Source organism: Felis catus, chromosome C1 (assembly GCF_018350175.1).
Source record: "Felis catus isolate Fca126 chromosome C1, F.catus_Fca126_mat1.0, whole genome shotgun sequence".
NCBI lineage: Eukaryota > Metazoa > Chordata > Mammalia > Carnivora > Felidae > Felis > Felis catus.
In genome coordinates this window covers 29,313,483-29,326,069 of record NC_058375.1, presented here as the reverse complement: position 1 = coordinate 29,326,069, position 12,587 = coordinate 29,313,483, and the positions used below count along the sequence as shown (strand labels likewise).

Here is a 12,587-nt window from a genome sequence, read left to right as displayed (position 1 = left end):
CTTGTCATCTCTCCAACCTGGCAATCTTCCCTGCCCTCCCCAGGGCCAGGAGTCTTCTACATCTTCAAGACAAAACCCAGAGAAAGGGTGCACCCATGGGCTGGCTGTTCACCCTCTGGACTCCAGATAGCAGGTACCTGTAATCCAAACTGGGGTGGAGGAGAGTTGAAACTGAAGCAGCATCTGTCATTCCTTCATTCATCAGGTATTAATTATGTGCCAGACCTTGGAGCAGGTATGGGGAATACAGGAGTGAATAAGAAGAAACCTGTCCCTGCCCTCATGCAACTTACAGTCTAGGCATCAGGCACAATAATACACAAACAATTGGTTTAATTTTGGAAGGAAACCTGGCCTCGGGGGTGACTTGGTACCCAGGAAGGCGGGCATATGATTCAGAGATGGGAGAGGAAGGTACTCAGGAGCCCCAGCCTGGGAGGGAATGAGTCTGTGCTCTGAAAGCTTGGCTGGATCCAGCCTGGGGGATGGGAGAGCCTCTGTGGGCATCTCTTACTCTAGAGGCTGAGGTTATTTCTAGGGTTGGTTTGTTGTCTCTTGTTTTCCAAACAGCACAGCAGAACCTCCTCCTCCCTCCCCCATCCTACCAGATCAAGGCTATTTATGCCTAGTGACAAGCCTGAGGATCCCAGGGGGGGTGGCCTCAAGGACCTGGAGGGGCCTTGTGTCCCTGGCAGCCGCCAGTCCTCCCTCCCAGGCACAGGGAGGAAGCCAGAGGATTGGAAACTGTAGAGGTGGGGAGTCCTCCTCCCCACCTCTACAGTTCCCTCCACTTCCCTCCACACTGGGTGGTTCCCTCCACTTCCCTCCACACTGCCGCCTGCAGTGCCCCATCCCTGCACACTCCTCACACCCCTCCCTGAGAAACCCAAAAATCGTGGGGCCAAGGACTAGGGTCTCCCCTGGGCCTCAAAGGTCAAAACTATTCCTGGGCATTGTGGAACCCAAGGCCGAGCTCGTCTGTCCCAGGGTACAGCTGGAGGTGAGGAGGTGGTGACCTCTGTTTTTGCCCCCCAGAGTTGTGAAATCAAGCCCTTTGAAGGTCCAGGCTCTGACCAGGGTTGGGGGTCCTCTCTTCACTCCTTGTTTCCTGAGAACACCTTGGTTCCCGCTAATAAGAGCCATGACAGCAGTCAAAAGCACCCGCTCTTGCGGGCTGAAGTCCTCTTTTACAAACTCGGGCTACGTGTGACCCCTGGGGGTAAGCTGGGGGGGGGAGGGGGGGACATGAAGATGGCATGTGGACTCTTGGTCCCCCAGTGGACCTTGTTCGGCTGGGTCCCGTACCCCTCGCCTGAGACCGAGTACAGCCGTCTCCCGCTGGCTGCTGGTGGGAGGCGTGGGGGAGGCTGGGAGCGAGGACAGAGAAAGCAGGGAGGGGACGGGGGCGGGGTCCTGGCGGCCCGGGGAGGTAGGGAGAGCCAGGTTAGACTGGGCGGGCCGAGGGGCCCTGGGGCGGGATCGGGCCCAAAGAGGAGGTGTGGGCGGGGTCTGGCCCCCAGCCTGCGGGATGCGGGGCCGGGGCGGGGTCCGCACTCTGCGGGCAGGGGCGGCCGGAGGCGGGGTCCGGGCGGGGCGGGCCCCGCGCGCACTTCCTCGGGGAGGGGTTGGGGCCGAGCTCCCACTCGCCCACACAGTCCGTGTGCAGCCGGCACCCTCACCGGCGGCGCGCTCGGCCCCCGCTCGGCCCGGCCCGCAGGTACGAGCCGCCGCCGAGGGACGCGCGGCCCGGCTTCCCCGCTCCCGCCGCCCGCTTCGAGGTGAGCTCCCCGCCGTACCCGGCGCCGAATCCCCGCTCTGGGCCCCGGCCCCCGCCCCCCGCCCGGGTCCGGCCGCGATAACCTGGGGACGCGCTTGGAGCGGGAGGCGCGGGGGCGCTGAGCCCCGGAGGGCGCCCCCCGGATCGCACGGATCCCGGCCGCCCGGCGGCCGGGCGGGGGCTGCTTCGAGACTTGGCGGGGGGAGGGGGCCAAGTTTGAAACGGAGAAGCCAGAGTCGAGCGAGGGACCGAGAGGGTTCGAGAAACTGAGGCTCCCAGAAAGGCCGGTGGAGCGAAAGCGAGACAGGGATACGAGCGATAGGCTTAGATAGGGGGAGGCTCAGGGATGCCCGAAGCAGGGACAAGAGACTTGGGCGTAGAGTCACCGAGAGCCGACCGGAGGCATAGGGAGGGACCCAGGTTTTGTGGAACGGAGCATTTGAAGGAGAAGCATACAGTGATCCCAGTGAACACGCTGTAGCGCCCTTCCCAGGGCCTTGCAGGGTCCTGGACAAGTAAGGGGCCCTTGAAGCCTAAGCTTCTTTAGCCTTGTGGTACATCAGCCTCTGTGAGGCCTATGGAGAAGTCCAGAAACTGGAGACAGAGACACTCAGGAACAGAGATGTTAAGAGAGGGGGGGTGGGGTGGGGTGGGAACCCCTAGGAGACCCTCAGATACCAAGACTTGGGTGTACAGAGGTAGAAATCCGCAGAGCCGGGCCCTTGCAAGATGACTAGCCCACCCAAAACATAAAGACAGCTGAAGTGTGCAGACACAGACATGCTGAGTGGGACAGAGCTGGCTCTGACGGAGGTGCACTGACAGCTTGGGTCAGACCTGGAGAGACTCAGGCCTGAAAAGACTGGGAAGCAAGGATGTGGAGAAACAGAAACTCTGGGCCAGCCAAGCCCCTGTGAGGCAGAGGACCTGAGACAGACTGAGATCAAAAAGGAGCCCCAGGCATACACCAAGCAGCCCCAACTTATTTTTAAACTCAAATCTTGGACGCACTGCTTCAGCCCTGGGGGATCCGGGGTGAATGAACTGTTCCTCTCCCGTCCCCAGAGCAGCTGCTGGATCCTGCTTCCCACCCCCCCCCCTTCCCCTAAACTGCTCTGACTCCCAGGCCCCATGGGGGGAGGGGAAGGGAGAAGGGAGAGTTTGGGGTTGGTGCCTGATAGCAGGATGTGGGGGGTGAGGAGAGTTAGGTTTCTCCCCTTAAATCTCCTGTCAGTTCCTGGGACTTGGTGGGGGGGGGGGGGGTCTGAGCTGATCCTGACTCACAGCTGCGAGGCCTCGCCAGGGTCCTCCTGGACAGTATAGGGTGGAGGTGGGGGCGGGGGAGAGTTGAGGGGTTGGCATGGGTAGTTGGAAGGGCTTCTGGTTGTCTTCCAATCGCGGGGTTAGCAGCTGGGAAGAAGAGTCAGGCTCCTGTGCTAGTGATGTCACCAAGTATCTCCTGTGTCCCTGCTCTTAATGTTGACCACCCTCTTTACCACCACTGCAGCATTTTTAGAGAGACAAACAGGAAAGGGCTCCAGGCTGGAAAGCAGGGAACCTGGCCTCTCTGAGACCTGAGTGACCTTGGGCCTGGCTTGTCGCCGGTTTCTGTACTCAACTGTAAGATGGGGATGGTACCCTAGCCTGCCTGCCTTTTGTGAGATCCAGTGAAATGGTGGCTGGGGTTGCACTTTGTGAGAGGCCACACTTTGTGTGAACACCTGCGTACCTGTGTGAGGGGTCTCAGAGTTACGCTCACTGGGATCAGGCTGGCCCCACTGACCTCCTCAGCCAGCCCCATAACCTGGGCCTCTTTGCTTCCCCCAGCAGAACTGGAAGTTGGTGGGGGGGGGCCCTCTTTGTTCTCTCCCTGGGTTTACCCTGGGAATGTCTAGAAACCCAGGCCAGCTCCCTGACCCAGGCCTGGCTCAGAAACTTGACTGACCCCAATGTGAGTGAGGGGGCTAATAATAAAAACACCGATGGCTACCATTTACCGACTATTCACTTTTTGCCAGGTGCTTTCCAAGCACCAACATTTAAGCCTAATGACAACCCCAGGAGTAGGAGGTAGTCTTAGATAAGAAAATAGGCCCAGGAGCTTCAGTGACTTGCCCAAGATCACCCAAATAGTAAGTGAACAACAAGTCAGGATTCAGATCCACATGCCACATTTGGGCCTCTATCACTACATGCCACAGCCATTCTGAGCTCTGGGAGGTGCCAGACGTGTGTGTCTGGGTCAGGTGTAGGAGTGAAGTGTGTGTGTGTGTGTGTGTGTGTGCATGTGCATATTGGTGGGAGCAGGGGCTGAGAGCCATCTGGCAGACTGAGCAGTCTACCCTGTGCTTGAGCGTGCACACGCGCGCACGCGCACACACACACACACACACACACACACACACACTAGCCATGAAGGAAAATAAGATTGGCTCTCTTCCTAAGGGCTAAGCTCCCTTAGCCCTGCCAGGGAAAGTGGGAGGGAGATGGGGAGGAAGGGGGATGGGCAGGGACAGGTGGGCCTTGATAGTGCCCTTCACTGTCCTCATTAAAGCCCAGCTGGACGGACTAGGGACTAGGGAATTCTGGGAAGGAAACAGAAGCCATGCTCATACCCTATTTGGGGTGCCCCTGTCTCAGAGTGGTGACTGCATCCCAGGGGATGGCCCCAGAGCTAGCCTGGGCCTGGGAAGGTGATGGCTGCTGTGGGCCAAGCCAGGAAGGACGGAAAAGACCCAGGGCACCCCTGGACAGACCGTAGCCACACTCCACCTGTGTGGCCCCCTGCTGCCCAGTGGCTGACAGCCCAGACGACACTCAGATGTTGGGCCAGAGGAAACCCAGGCCCAACTGGTAGGGAGCGGACTGAGAAAGAGGGCTACGCTCTACCCTACAGCACAACTCTGCCCCAGGAGTCATCTCTCTGAAGACCCCAGCCCCTGGAGGCCTCATGGCCTGGCCCTGTGTACGAACTTTGTGCCCCCCCCCCCCCATTGTACAGAAGGGCAGTTTTGAGTTCACAAACCATCCCTTCAAGAGCCAGGCCCTCCAGGCTTGGGGCATTTGCTGGCGCCTGGAGTCTGAACTCCAAGCCAGAGCAGTGCTTCTTGGCCAGAATTTCCCACTGGGGGTGGCTGAGAAGAGGAGGTGTTTCCCTCCACTTGAGCCTGGGCAGGCTCTGGGGACTGCCAGTTACTGGGGTGAATGGGGGGAGGGGGTAGTGGGTTTGGTGGGTTCCTTTGTCCTCCCCAGGCTCCTCTGAAGCTGTGGGAACATCCCCTTCCTCTGAGTCCTGGTAGTTCCTCTCCACCCACCCTAGGATCCAAGCCCTTAGAGAGCAGACTTCATGATGGAGGAGGCTGGGGGTGGGGAGCTCTGAATCTGGGGCTCGAGACGAGTCAGGGGCAGCAGAAGGGACTGAGAACCCCACTTCCCTACCCCCCCCCCCACACTCCCCATGCTCCTGTTCCAGAGGCAGCTGTGTGTATGACCTCATCCCACAAACATGCTTTGTTCCTGAGAAAATGGAAAGTGTCTGAGGTTTGGTGGGGGCTGGGTGTCTGCAGCAGCAGCTCTCAGGGCTCCCCCCTGCCTGACTCCCCACCCGAGAGGGGGCCTGATTGGGGAGAAAGTGTGTCCTGTGACTCCCACTCTCACCCTCCACTCCCCCTGCCCCAAATCCTTAGAAACCAGAAAAGCTGGGGGGAGGCTGTTTCTCCCAGAGGCAGGGGGTGGAAAGTAATGACCCCAGGGGATGGAAAGAACTGCCAGGAGCGGATGCCCCCCATCGGAGATGGCAGGGGGCACGCTGCATAACCTCCATCTTTAGTTTACCTCTCCCTCCCCTGGCATCTCCATTCCTTCTTCTCTCCCCTGTTGTTGGTCAAACCTGACATCTGGCCATCTGCGCTGCCACAGCTGCTGCATATGTTGCAGGCCAAGGCTGCCCAGGCTGGTGTGACCAGAGACCCCGCAGGGGCCGGAGGGGGGGTGAGGGCAGAGGGTCCAGCTGGGGAAGCTTGGCTGTGTCCAGCTTGCAGGACTTCCTTCCTGCTTAAACCTAGGCTGAGCCTCTCAAGTCCTTGCTTGGGCTGATTCTGCAGGAGGGAGGCCCGAGGTGACTTCCACCTCCGCCATTCGCGACCCAACATCCTTCTACACACCCCATTCATGTCCCCATGCTCCTCACTCCGGAGCTCTGGCTAGAGGTTCCTTTTTCCATGTCGCTAGGGCTCCTTCCTGGGAGTCAAGAGAGGGTGGGGGTGCTGTTTATATGGGATATAGAGTGGGGTGGCTCCCTGCCCCTGCTGTTGTCCCCTCAGGGACAGTAGGAACAGTGGAAGCTACACTCAGGCTGGGGCAGGAAATGAGTCACTGACCCAGGAAAAGCCCCCTCCCCCCAGATCTGCCAGGGCCCAGATAAGAAAACAACTTCTGCTTCCTGATTTTTTTTCCTGACCCCTTCTCTCCCTCCTCTCCCCGCCCCGAACCCCCATTAAATGCAGAAATAAACATGCAGGGGGTGCCTGGGTAGTTGAGTGTCCTATTCTTTATTTTGATCCCTGATCACGGGATCATGGGATCGAGCCCCGCATCTGGCTCCTCGCTGAGTGTGGAACCTGCTTGAGATTATCTATATCCCTCTGCCCTTCTCCCCCCACCCCCGCTCCTGTGCGTGCTCTCTCTCTCCCTCTCTCTCTTTCTCAAATAATTAATTAATTGGTTAAAAAAAAAAAAAAAGAGGGACGCCTGGGTGGCTTAGTTGGTTGAGCGTCAGACTTTGACTCAGGTCATGATCTCGCAGTTCATGGGTTCGAGCCCCACGTCGGGTTCTGTGCTGACAGTTCAGCCTGGAGCCTGCTTTGGATTTTGTGTCTCCCTCTCTGTGCCCCTCCCCTGCTCGTGCGTGTGTGTATGTGCGTGTGTGCGTGTGTGTGTGTGCGCACGCGCGCGCGTGCACGCCTGCACGCTTTCTCTCCCTCAAAAAAATAAACGTTAAAAACAAAAAAGAAAGAGAACAAATGTGCCAGACTCCTCGGTTTCCAGAAGCAGCCCTTCCTCTTCACCACCTGTTCTGACCTGGCATTTCTTATGCCTGGTCTCTTGCAAAAGGCTTTTACAAGGGGCTGAGTCACAGCCCCTCTGGGTGACCCACGCCCCACCTTTTGCCCCTGGCAGGGCGCACTCACAGCCACCATGAGCGAGTCCTTTGACTGTGCGAAATGCAGCGAGTCCCTGTATGGCCGCAAATACATCCAGACGGACGACGGCCCCTACTGTGTGCCCTGCTATGACAATACCTTCGCTAACACGTGTGCTGAGTGCCAGCAGCTTATCGGGCATGACTCAAGGGTAAGGACTGGACCTGACAGGGCAAGGAGTGGGTGGAGGCTGGCGGAGGGGGCAAAGGTGCCAGTGTCCCTTGCCACACGCCCCGCAGGAGCTGTTCTACGAAGACCGCCACTTCCACGAGGGCTGCTTCCGCTGCTGCCGCTGCCAGCGCTCACTGGCCGATGAGCCCTTCACTTGCCAGGACGGGGAGCTGCTCTGCAATGACTGCTACTGCAGCGCCTTCTCGTCGCAGTGCTCCGCCTGCGGGGAGCCCGTCATGCCTGGTACGTCCCCTGGGGGGCTCGCCGTGTGTGGGACCGGGTGCCTGCATCTGGGTAGGGTTCTTGCACACACAAGGGAATGGCGCATGTATGGTGCGTATGTGGAGGCTGACTATGCTTAACACCTGCACACACAGCATCTTTCTGGAAATTCGGTGTATACAGGATGGGTCATGCCCGTGTGCTCCCGGGAGATTAGCACGCACGGGGACTGGCACACCCAGCTGTACACACGAAAGCGGAGCATGTACAAGAACGGACAAGCTTGGTACATTCCTGAGGGTTTGGCGTGTGCCGCGCCAGCAGGCCTGCTACGCGCCTGTGAGTTGACCGTGTGTGGGCAGACGGACAGGCTTGGTACACGCCGGGGCGCTTAGCACGTATGAGCGCCTGCACGTGTGGTACATGCAGAAGCGAGAAGTGCAAGGAGACCATCGTGCTCGGTGCTTTGGGGCTTGGTGTGTGCAGAAGCAGATAAACAGAGGGCTTCACGTGTGTGGTGACCCGCATGCCTCATAGTTACGTGAGGCTTGAGGACGTGTGGAGAATGACATTGTTAGGACATGTCAAGGCTTAGCGTGTACTGGATCGATCACGTCCGGGGCATTAGAATTCTGTGTGGGCAAAGACTTGCTTGCCTAGTATATGTAGGATCATTGTGGTGTGCTCAAACCATCACGTCTGGCATATAAGGGCTTAGCGTGTACCGAGTCATCGTGCCTGTGACACGGAGGCCTGGCGTATGCTGAGACAGTCATATCTGGTACACATGGGGACTTCGCTTATGCCAACTCCTCGTGTCTAGTTTCTGGGAGCCTAGCATGTGCCCAGCGAGCGTGTGCAGTGTTCGGGGGAGGGTAGCATGTGCCGTATATGGGGCCAGGGTCCTGCTGCATGTGCATGGATGCCACCCTGCTTAGGCTGTGGGAACAGCGGGGACCCTCCTCGGGAGGGTAGCAGAGGGTGGCACTCAGGAGCTTAGGACACAGCCTCTGAGTGGGACCCCTGTTCCCCACAGGGTCCCGGAAGCTGGAATATGGAGGCCAGACGTGGCACGAGCACTGCTTCCTGTGCAGTGGCTGTGAGCAGCCGCTGGGCTCCCGTTCCTTTGTGCCCGACAAGGGTGCTCACTACTGCGTGCCCTGCTATGAGAACAAGTTTGCGCCTCGCTGCGCCCGCTGCAGCAAGGTGGGGGCTGGGCCAGTGGGGTGGGGGTGAGCCAGGCTCTGTTGTGGGGTGGGAACCGCCACTCCCTCCCACTGACAGATGCTGCCCCCATAGACGCTGACACAGGGTGGCGTGACATACCGTGACCAGCCCTGGCATCGAGAATGCCTGGTCTGCACAGGGTGCCAGACGCCCCTGGCAGGGCAACAGTTCACCTCCCGGGACGACGATCCATACTGCGTGGCCTGTTTTGGAGAACTCTTTGCACCCAAGTGCAGCAGCTGCAAGCGCCCCATCACAGGTGGGACAGAGGTCAAAGGACAGAGCGGGTAGGGTGCAAGCAAGGGAATGGGATCTGGTGTTGGGTGAGGCTGAGGGACAGGACCGCGCTCCGGATCCGCAGAGCTAACCTCCGGCCTCCCCCCAGGACTCGGTGGAGGCAAGTATGTGTCCTTTGAAGACCGCCACTGGCACCACAGCTGCTTCTCCTGTGCCCGCTGCTCCACCTCCCTGGTGGGTCAAGGCTTCGTGCCGGATGGAGACCAAGTACTGTGCCAGGGCTGCAGCCAGGCAGGGCCCTGAGCCAGGACTCCTGGGCCCAGGGCCTCCCAAACCAGGGCTCCAGGACTAAGGCTCCTTTTCCAAACCACCTTTGGGACCCAGCCCCACCCCCCCACCCCCAAATTGGGGCTCCTCCTGGGCTCCAGGATTCAGCCTCCCTGCTCCCACATCCCAAACCGGTACTCCCTGACCCAGGGCTCCCAAACCTGGGCTCTTATGGAGCCTCCATGATTCAAATCCCCTCTGCCAACCTAGACTCCCCCTACAGTCTGGGTTCCCAGATCCCAAGCCCTCTCCCCAAATCAGGGCTCTAGACCCAGCCGTCTAAACCTGGACTCTGGGGCCCAGGCCCCCTTTGATCTAGACTTCTTTCCTGAGACGTTAGGTCCTCTGTGGGTGCCTGAGAAGTCCTCAAAAGTGGGCTATATTCAGGTTTGACCCTCCCCACCGTCATCCCAATCTAGCCTCGGGGCTGGGGCTCTCTGGACAGCAAAACAGGCGTTCACACTTTAAAGGGGTCCTAGAGCACAGGGTTTTGCCCATCCGGTATCTGTCGAGTGTTTTCTCCTTTCATTTGAGCTCCATTCTGCCCGGAGATGGGCAGAGGGGGTGGGACTGGCTCACCCCGCCCTTCCAGATTCTGCAATAAAGCAGTGTGAGGAAGCGAAGGCCTCTGTGTGTTTGTCTGGGTTTGGCGGGGGGTGGGTGGGGGGGCGGGGGAGGAAGGTTCCCTGGCAGACAGGGAGGCTCTGAGGCTTTTCCAGACCTCCTCCGTGCAGGGCAGAGGAGGAAGCTGCTGGGATGGGAAACCTCCGGAGAACGGGGATCCCGCCGCTGCTACTGTCCATCTCAGGCTCCGCCAACCTCCCCTCTGCTGGCGAAGGACTTTTTCCTCCGGGTGGGGAAGGGAGGGGGCTTGGGGGAGGTCCCGGACGGGAGCGGAGTTGGCAGTGGGTTCCCCATCCAGTACAAACCGCCCCCCTCCACTGGCAGCTCTTCCCAAATCCCGCTGAGCACCCGGTGCGGATTCCCAGTCTGGGCCCAGACCCTCAGCCCCCTTCCCCCTCTTCCCGAGGATTAGCGGAGGCGGCCCGGGATCCGCTCGGGGCCGCACGTTTTTTGCCAAAAAAGGCAAGGATGCAGCTGCACGCGCCGCGGGAACATCTGGATCCGATTCCCGGCATGAATGGGTCACGGCCCCGCCCCCCCGTGATTCAGGGGCGGAGGCGGGAGTGAGCGAGGGGGGTTGTCCCCCAAAGTGGGGAGATGGGGCGGAGCGCTGCTCCCCACCCCGGGTGTCGGTCGCCCGCGGCCCCTGCCCCGCCCTCGGCCCCCCGACGGTCGGGGGCGCGCTCCCGGCACGCGCGGCTTGGGGCACTCCTTGTCCTGCCCGCCGCCTCTTGGGGTGGGGACCCGAGCGGCAGAGCGAGTGGGCCTTAGGGTCTCGTGGGGGAGGGGCCCTCCGGTCCGGCAGAACCACGCGATCATATGTATCTCATATTAAATCCTCCCAGAAATCCTATGAGGCGGGCATTTTTCCATTTCACAGGGGTGCAGACTCCGCTTGCCAGTTCCCCAAAGTCACCTAGGTAATCACAGGTGGATTATTTTCAGACTGCCTCCCGGGCCCGATGCAAATCCTAAACTTTCTGAGACTGTGGTTGCCATTTTTCAACAAACCTTTACAAATACCCAACATGTGCCCTTACAACTGATAATTATATGTTTACATTTTTGTCTCTTTCTCCCAACGGCTTCTGTGAAGGCTGGGCTCGCGCCTGCCTTGCTCACCCTTCTATTTTCAACTCCCGGCACTTACTACTTGTTCAATAAATACTTGTGGAGGAAGAGTAGTCCAAGCATAGAAAACAGCTGGTGCAAAGAACGGGAGGCTTGAAAAAACATATGGCGCTTTGGGGAAGCAGCAAGTAATTTCATTTGGAGGAAGTGCCAAGAGACTAAAATGGCAGGCAGAAGCCAGGTCACAAAAAATCGAATGCCAAGTTAAACAGACCTCACCCTGCGGGTAAGCAGCCAGTGGAAATGTTTCAGCAGGGGCATAAGATGATCACTCTGACTGCAGCATGAATAATGGATTGAAGGGGTAAGATGAGCAGGCTCTGTAGGAAGCTAGTGCACTGGTCCAGGTGAGAGATAAAGAGGCAGGTGGCATCAGGAGTGGAAAAGACAGGACTCGGTGACTGGTTTGATAGACCGGAGAAGGAGGTTTTAGGGGACGGAAGGTGAATGGTTTTGCTTAAGTGGTCCCCCCACCTCAGAGAAAGAGATGTACAGGTACTGTGTCATTGATCTCAAGATAAATATTTTTCGTCTTTAACATCCCAGAAAGCCAGATGCATTGTATAATGGGTAGATGTGACATAGATGGACAATTTTTTCTTCTTTCTTAGTGGAACATAATGATGGAGTTAACATTTGATGACGTCTTATATTTGATGATATATCATAGATCCCAAATCCTCCCCCCCCCGCCCCCCAACACAGTCTCTCCAATTTTTAATGGAGATTTCCCACCTCTTTTCTAGAGGTGCAAGAAAAGCCTCTGGTGAGGACTTTTGCCTGGAGTGCTCTCCCTGCGGTTTAGATCTTGTTTAAATTTTTAGACATATAACCTTCACAACACCCCATCAGCAGGCAAGATGAGAGTCATTATGCCTGCGTTATTTTTCAAACTTTGGAAAACATAAAGCAATGCCTTCTCATTGTGGAAAAACTGGAGAATTCCTAAAAGTAAAGAGAAGAGGCAAATCACTAAAAATTGCTGGAGATATTATAACTTCCTAGTTCCTTTTTTGTTAAGCATGCATGTACATATGTGTGTCTTAATTTTTAGGGCTTTTTTATTTCATTCATTCATTCATTCATTTATTTATTTATTTATTTATTTATTTATTTATTTTAACATTTTATTTATTTTCGAGAGACAGAGCATGAGTAGGGGGGCAGGCAGAGAAAGAGGGAGACACAGAATCTGAAGCAGGCTCCAGGCTCTGAGCTGTCAGCCCAGAGCCCGACGCGGGTCTGGAACCCACGAACTGTGAGATCATAATGTGAGCCAAAATCAGATGTTTAACCGACTGAGCTACCCGGGTATCCCATTTTTAGACTTTTTACAAATGTTTATTTTTGAGAGAGAAAGCAAGAGTGGGGGAGGGACAGAGAGAGAGAGGGAGACAGAGGATCTGAAGCAGGCTCTGAGTTGAGAGTGGAGAGCCCAATGCAGAGCTCAAACCCACAAATCTTCAGATCGTGACCTGAGCTGAAGTTGGACACCTAATCACCCGAGCCACCTAGGCGTCCCTTAATTTTTAGGTTGGTTTTTTTTTTTTTTTAATTTATTTATTTATTTTAAGAGACAGAGAAAATGCAGGTCAGGGAGGAACAGAAAGAGAGGGAGGCAAAAATCCCAAGCAGGCTCCACACTGTTAGCTCAGAGCCCGATGCAGGTC

General features: G+C 57.3%; 1 protein-coding gene across 1 annotated transcript; it reads left to right on the top strand.

Annotated features, from left to right (window-relative positions):
* The first annotated feature begins 1,621 nt into the window (after positions 1-1,621).
* Positions 1,622-9,785, top strand: FHL3 (four and a half LIM domains 3). Its single transcript, XM_003989878.5, has 6 exons — positions 1,622-1,778; positions 6,956-7,129; positions 7,218-7,392; positions 8,408-8,577; positions 8,671-8,857; positions 8,984-9,785. Exons 2-6 carry the CDS (start codon positions 6,974-6,976, stop codon positions 9,136-9,138), a joined length of 843 nt encoding a protein of 280 aa, XP_003989927.1. The 5' UTR covers positions 1,622-1,778; positions 6,956-6,973; the 3' UTR covers positions 9,139-9,785.
* The last annotated feature ends 2,802 nt before the right edge of the window (positions 9,786-12,587 follow it).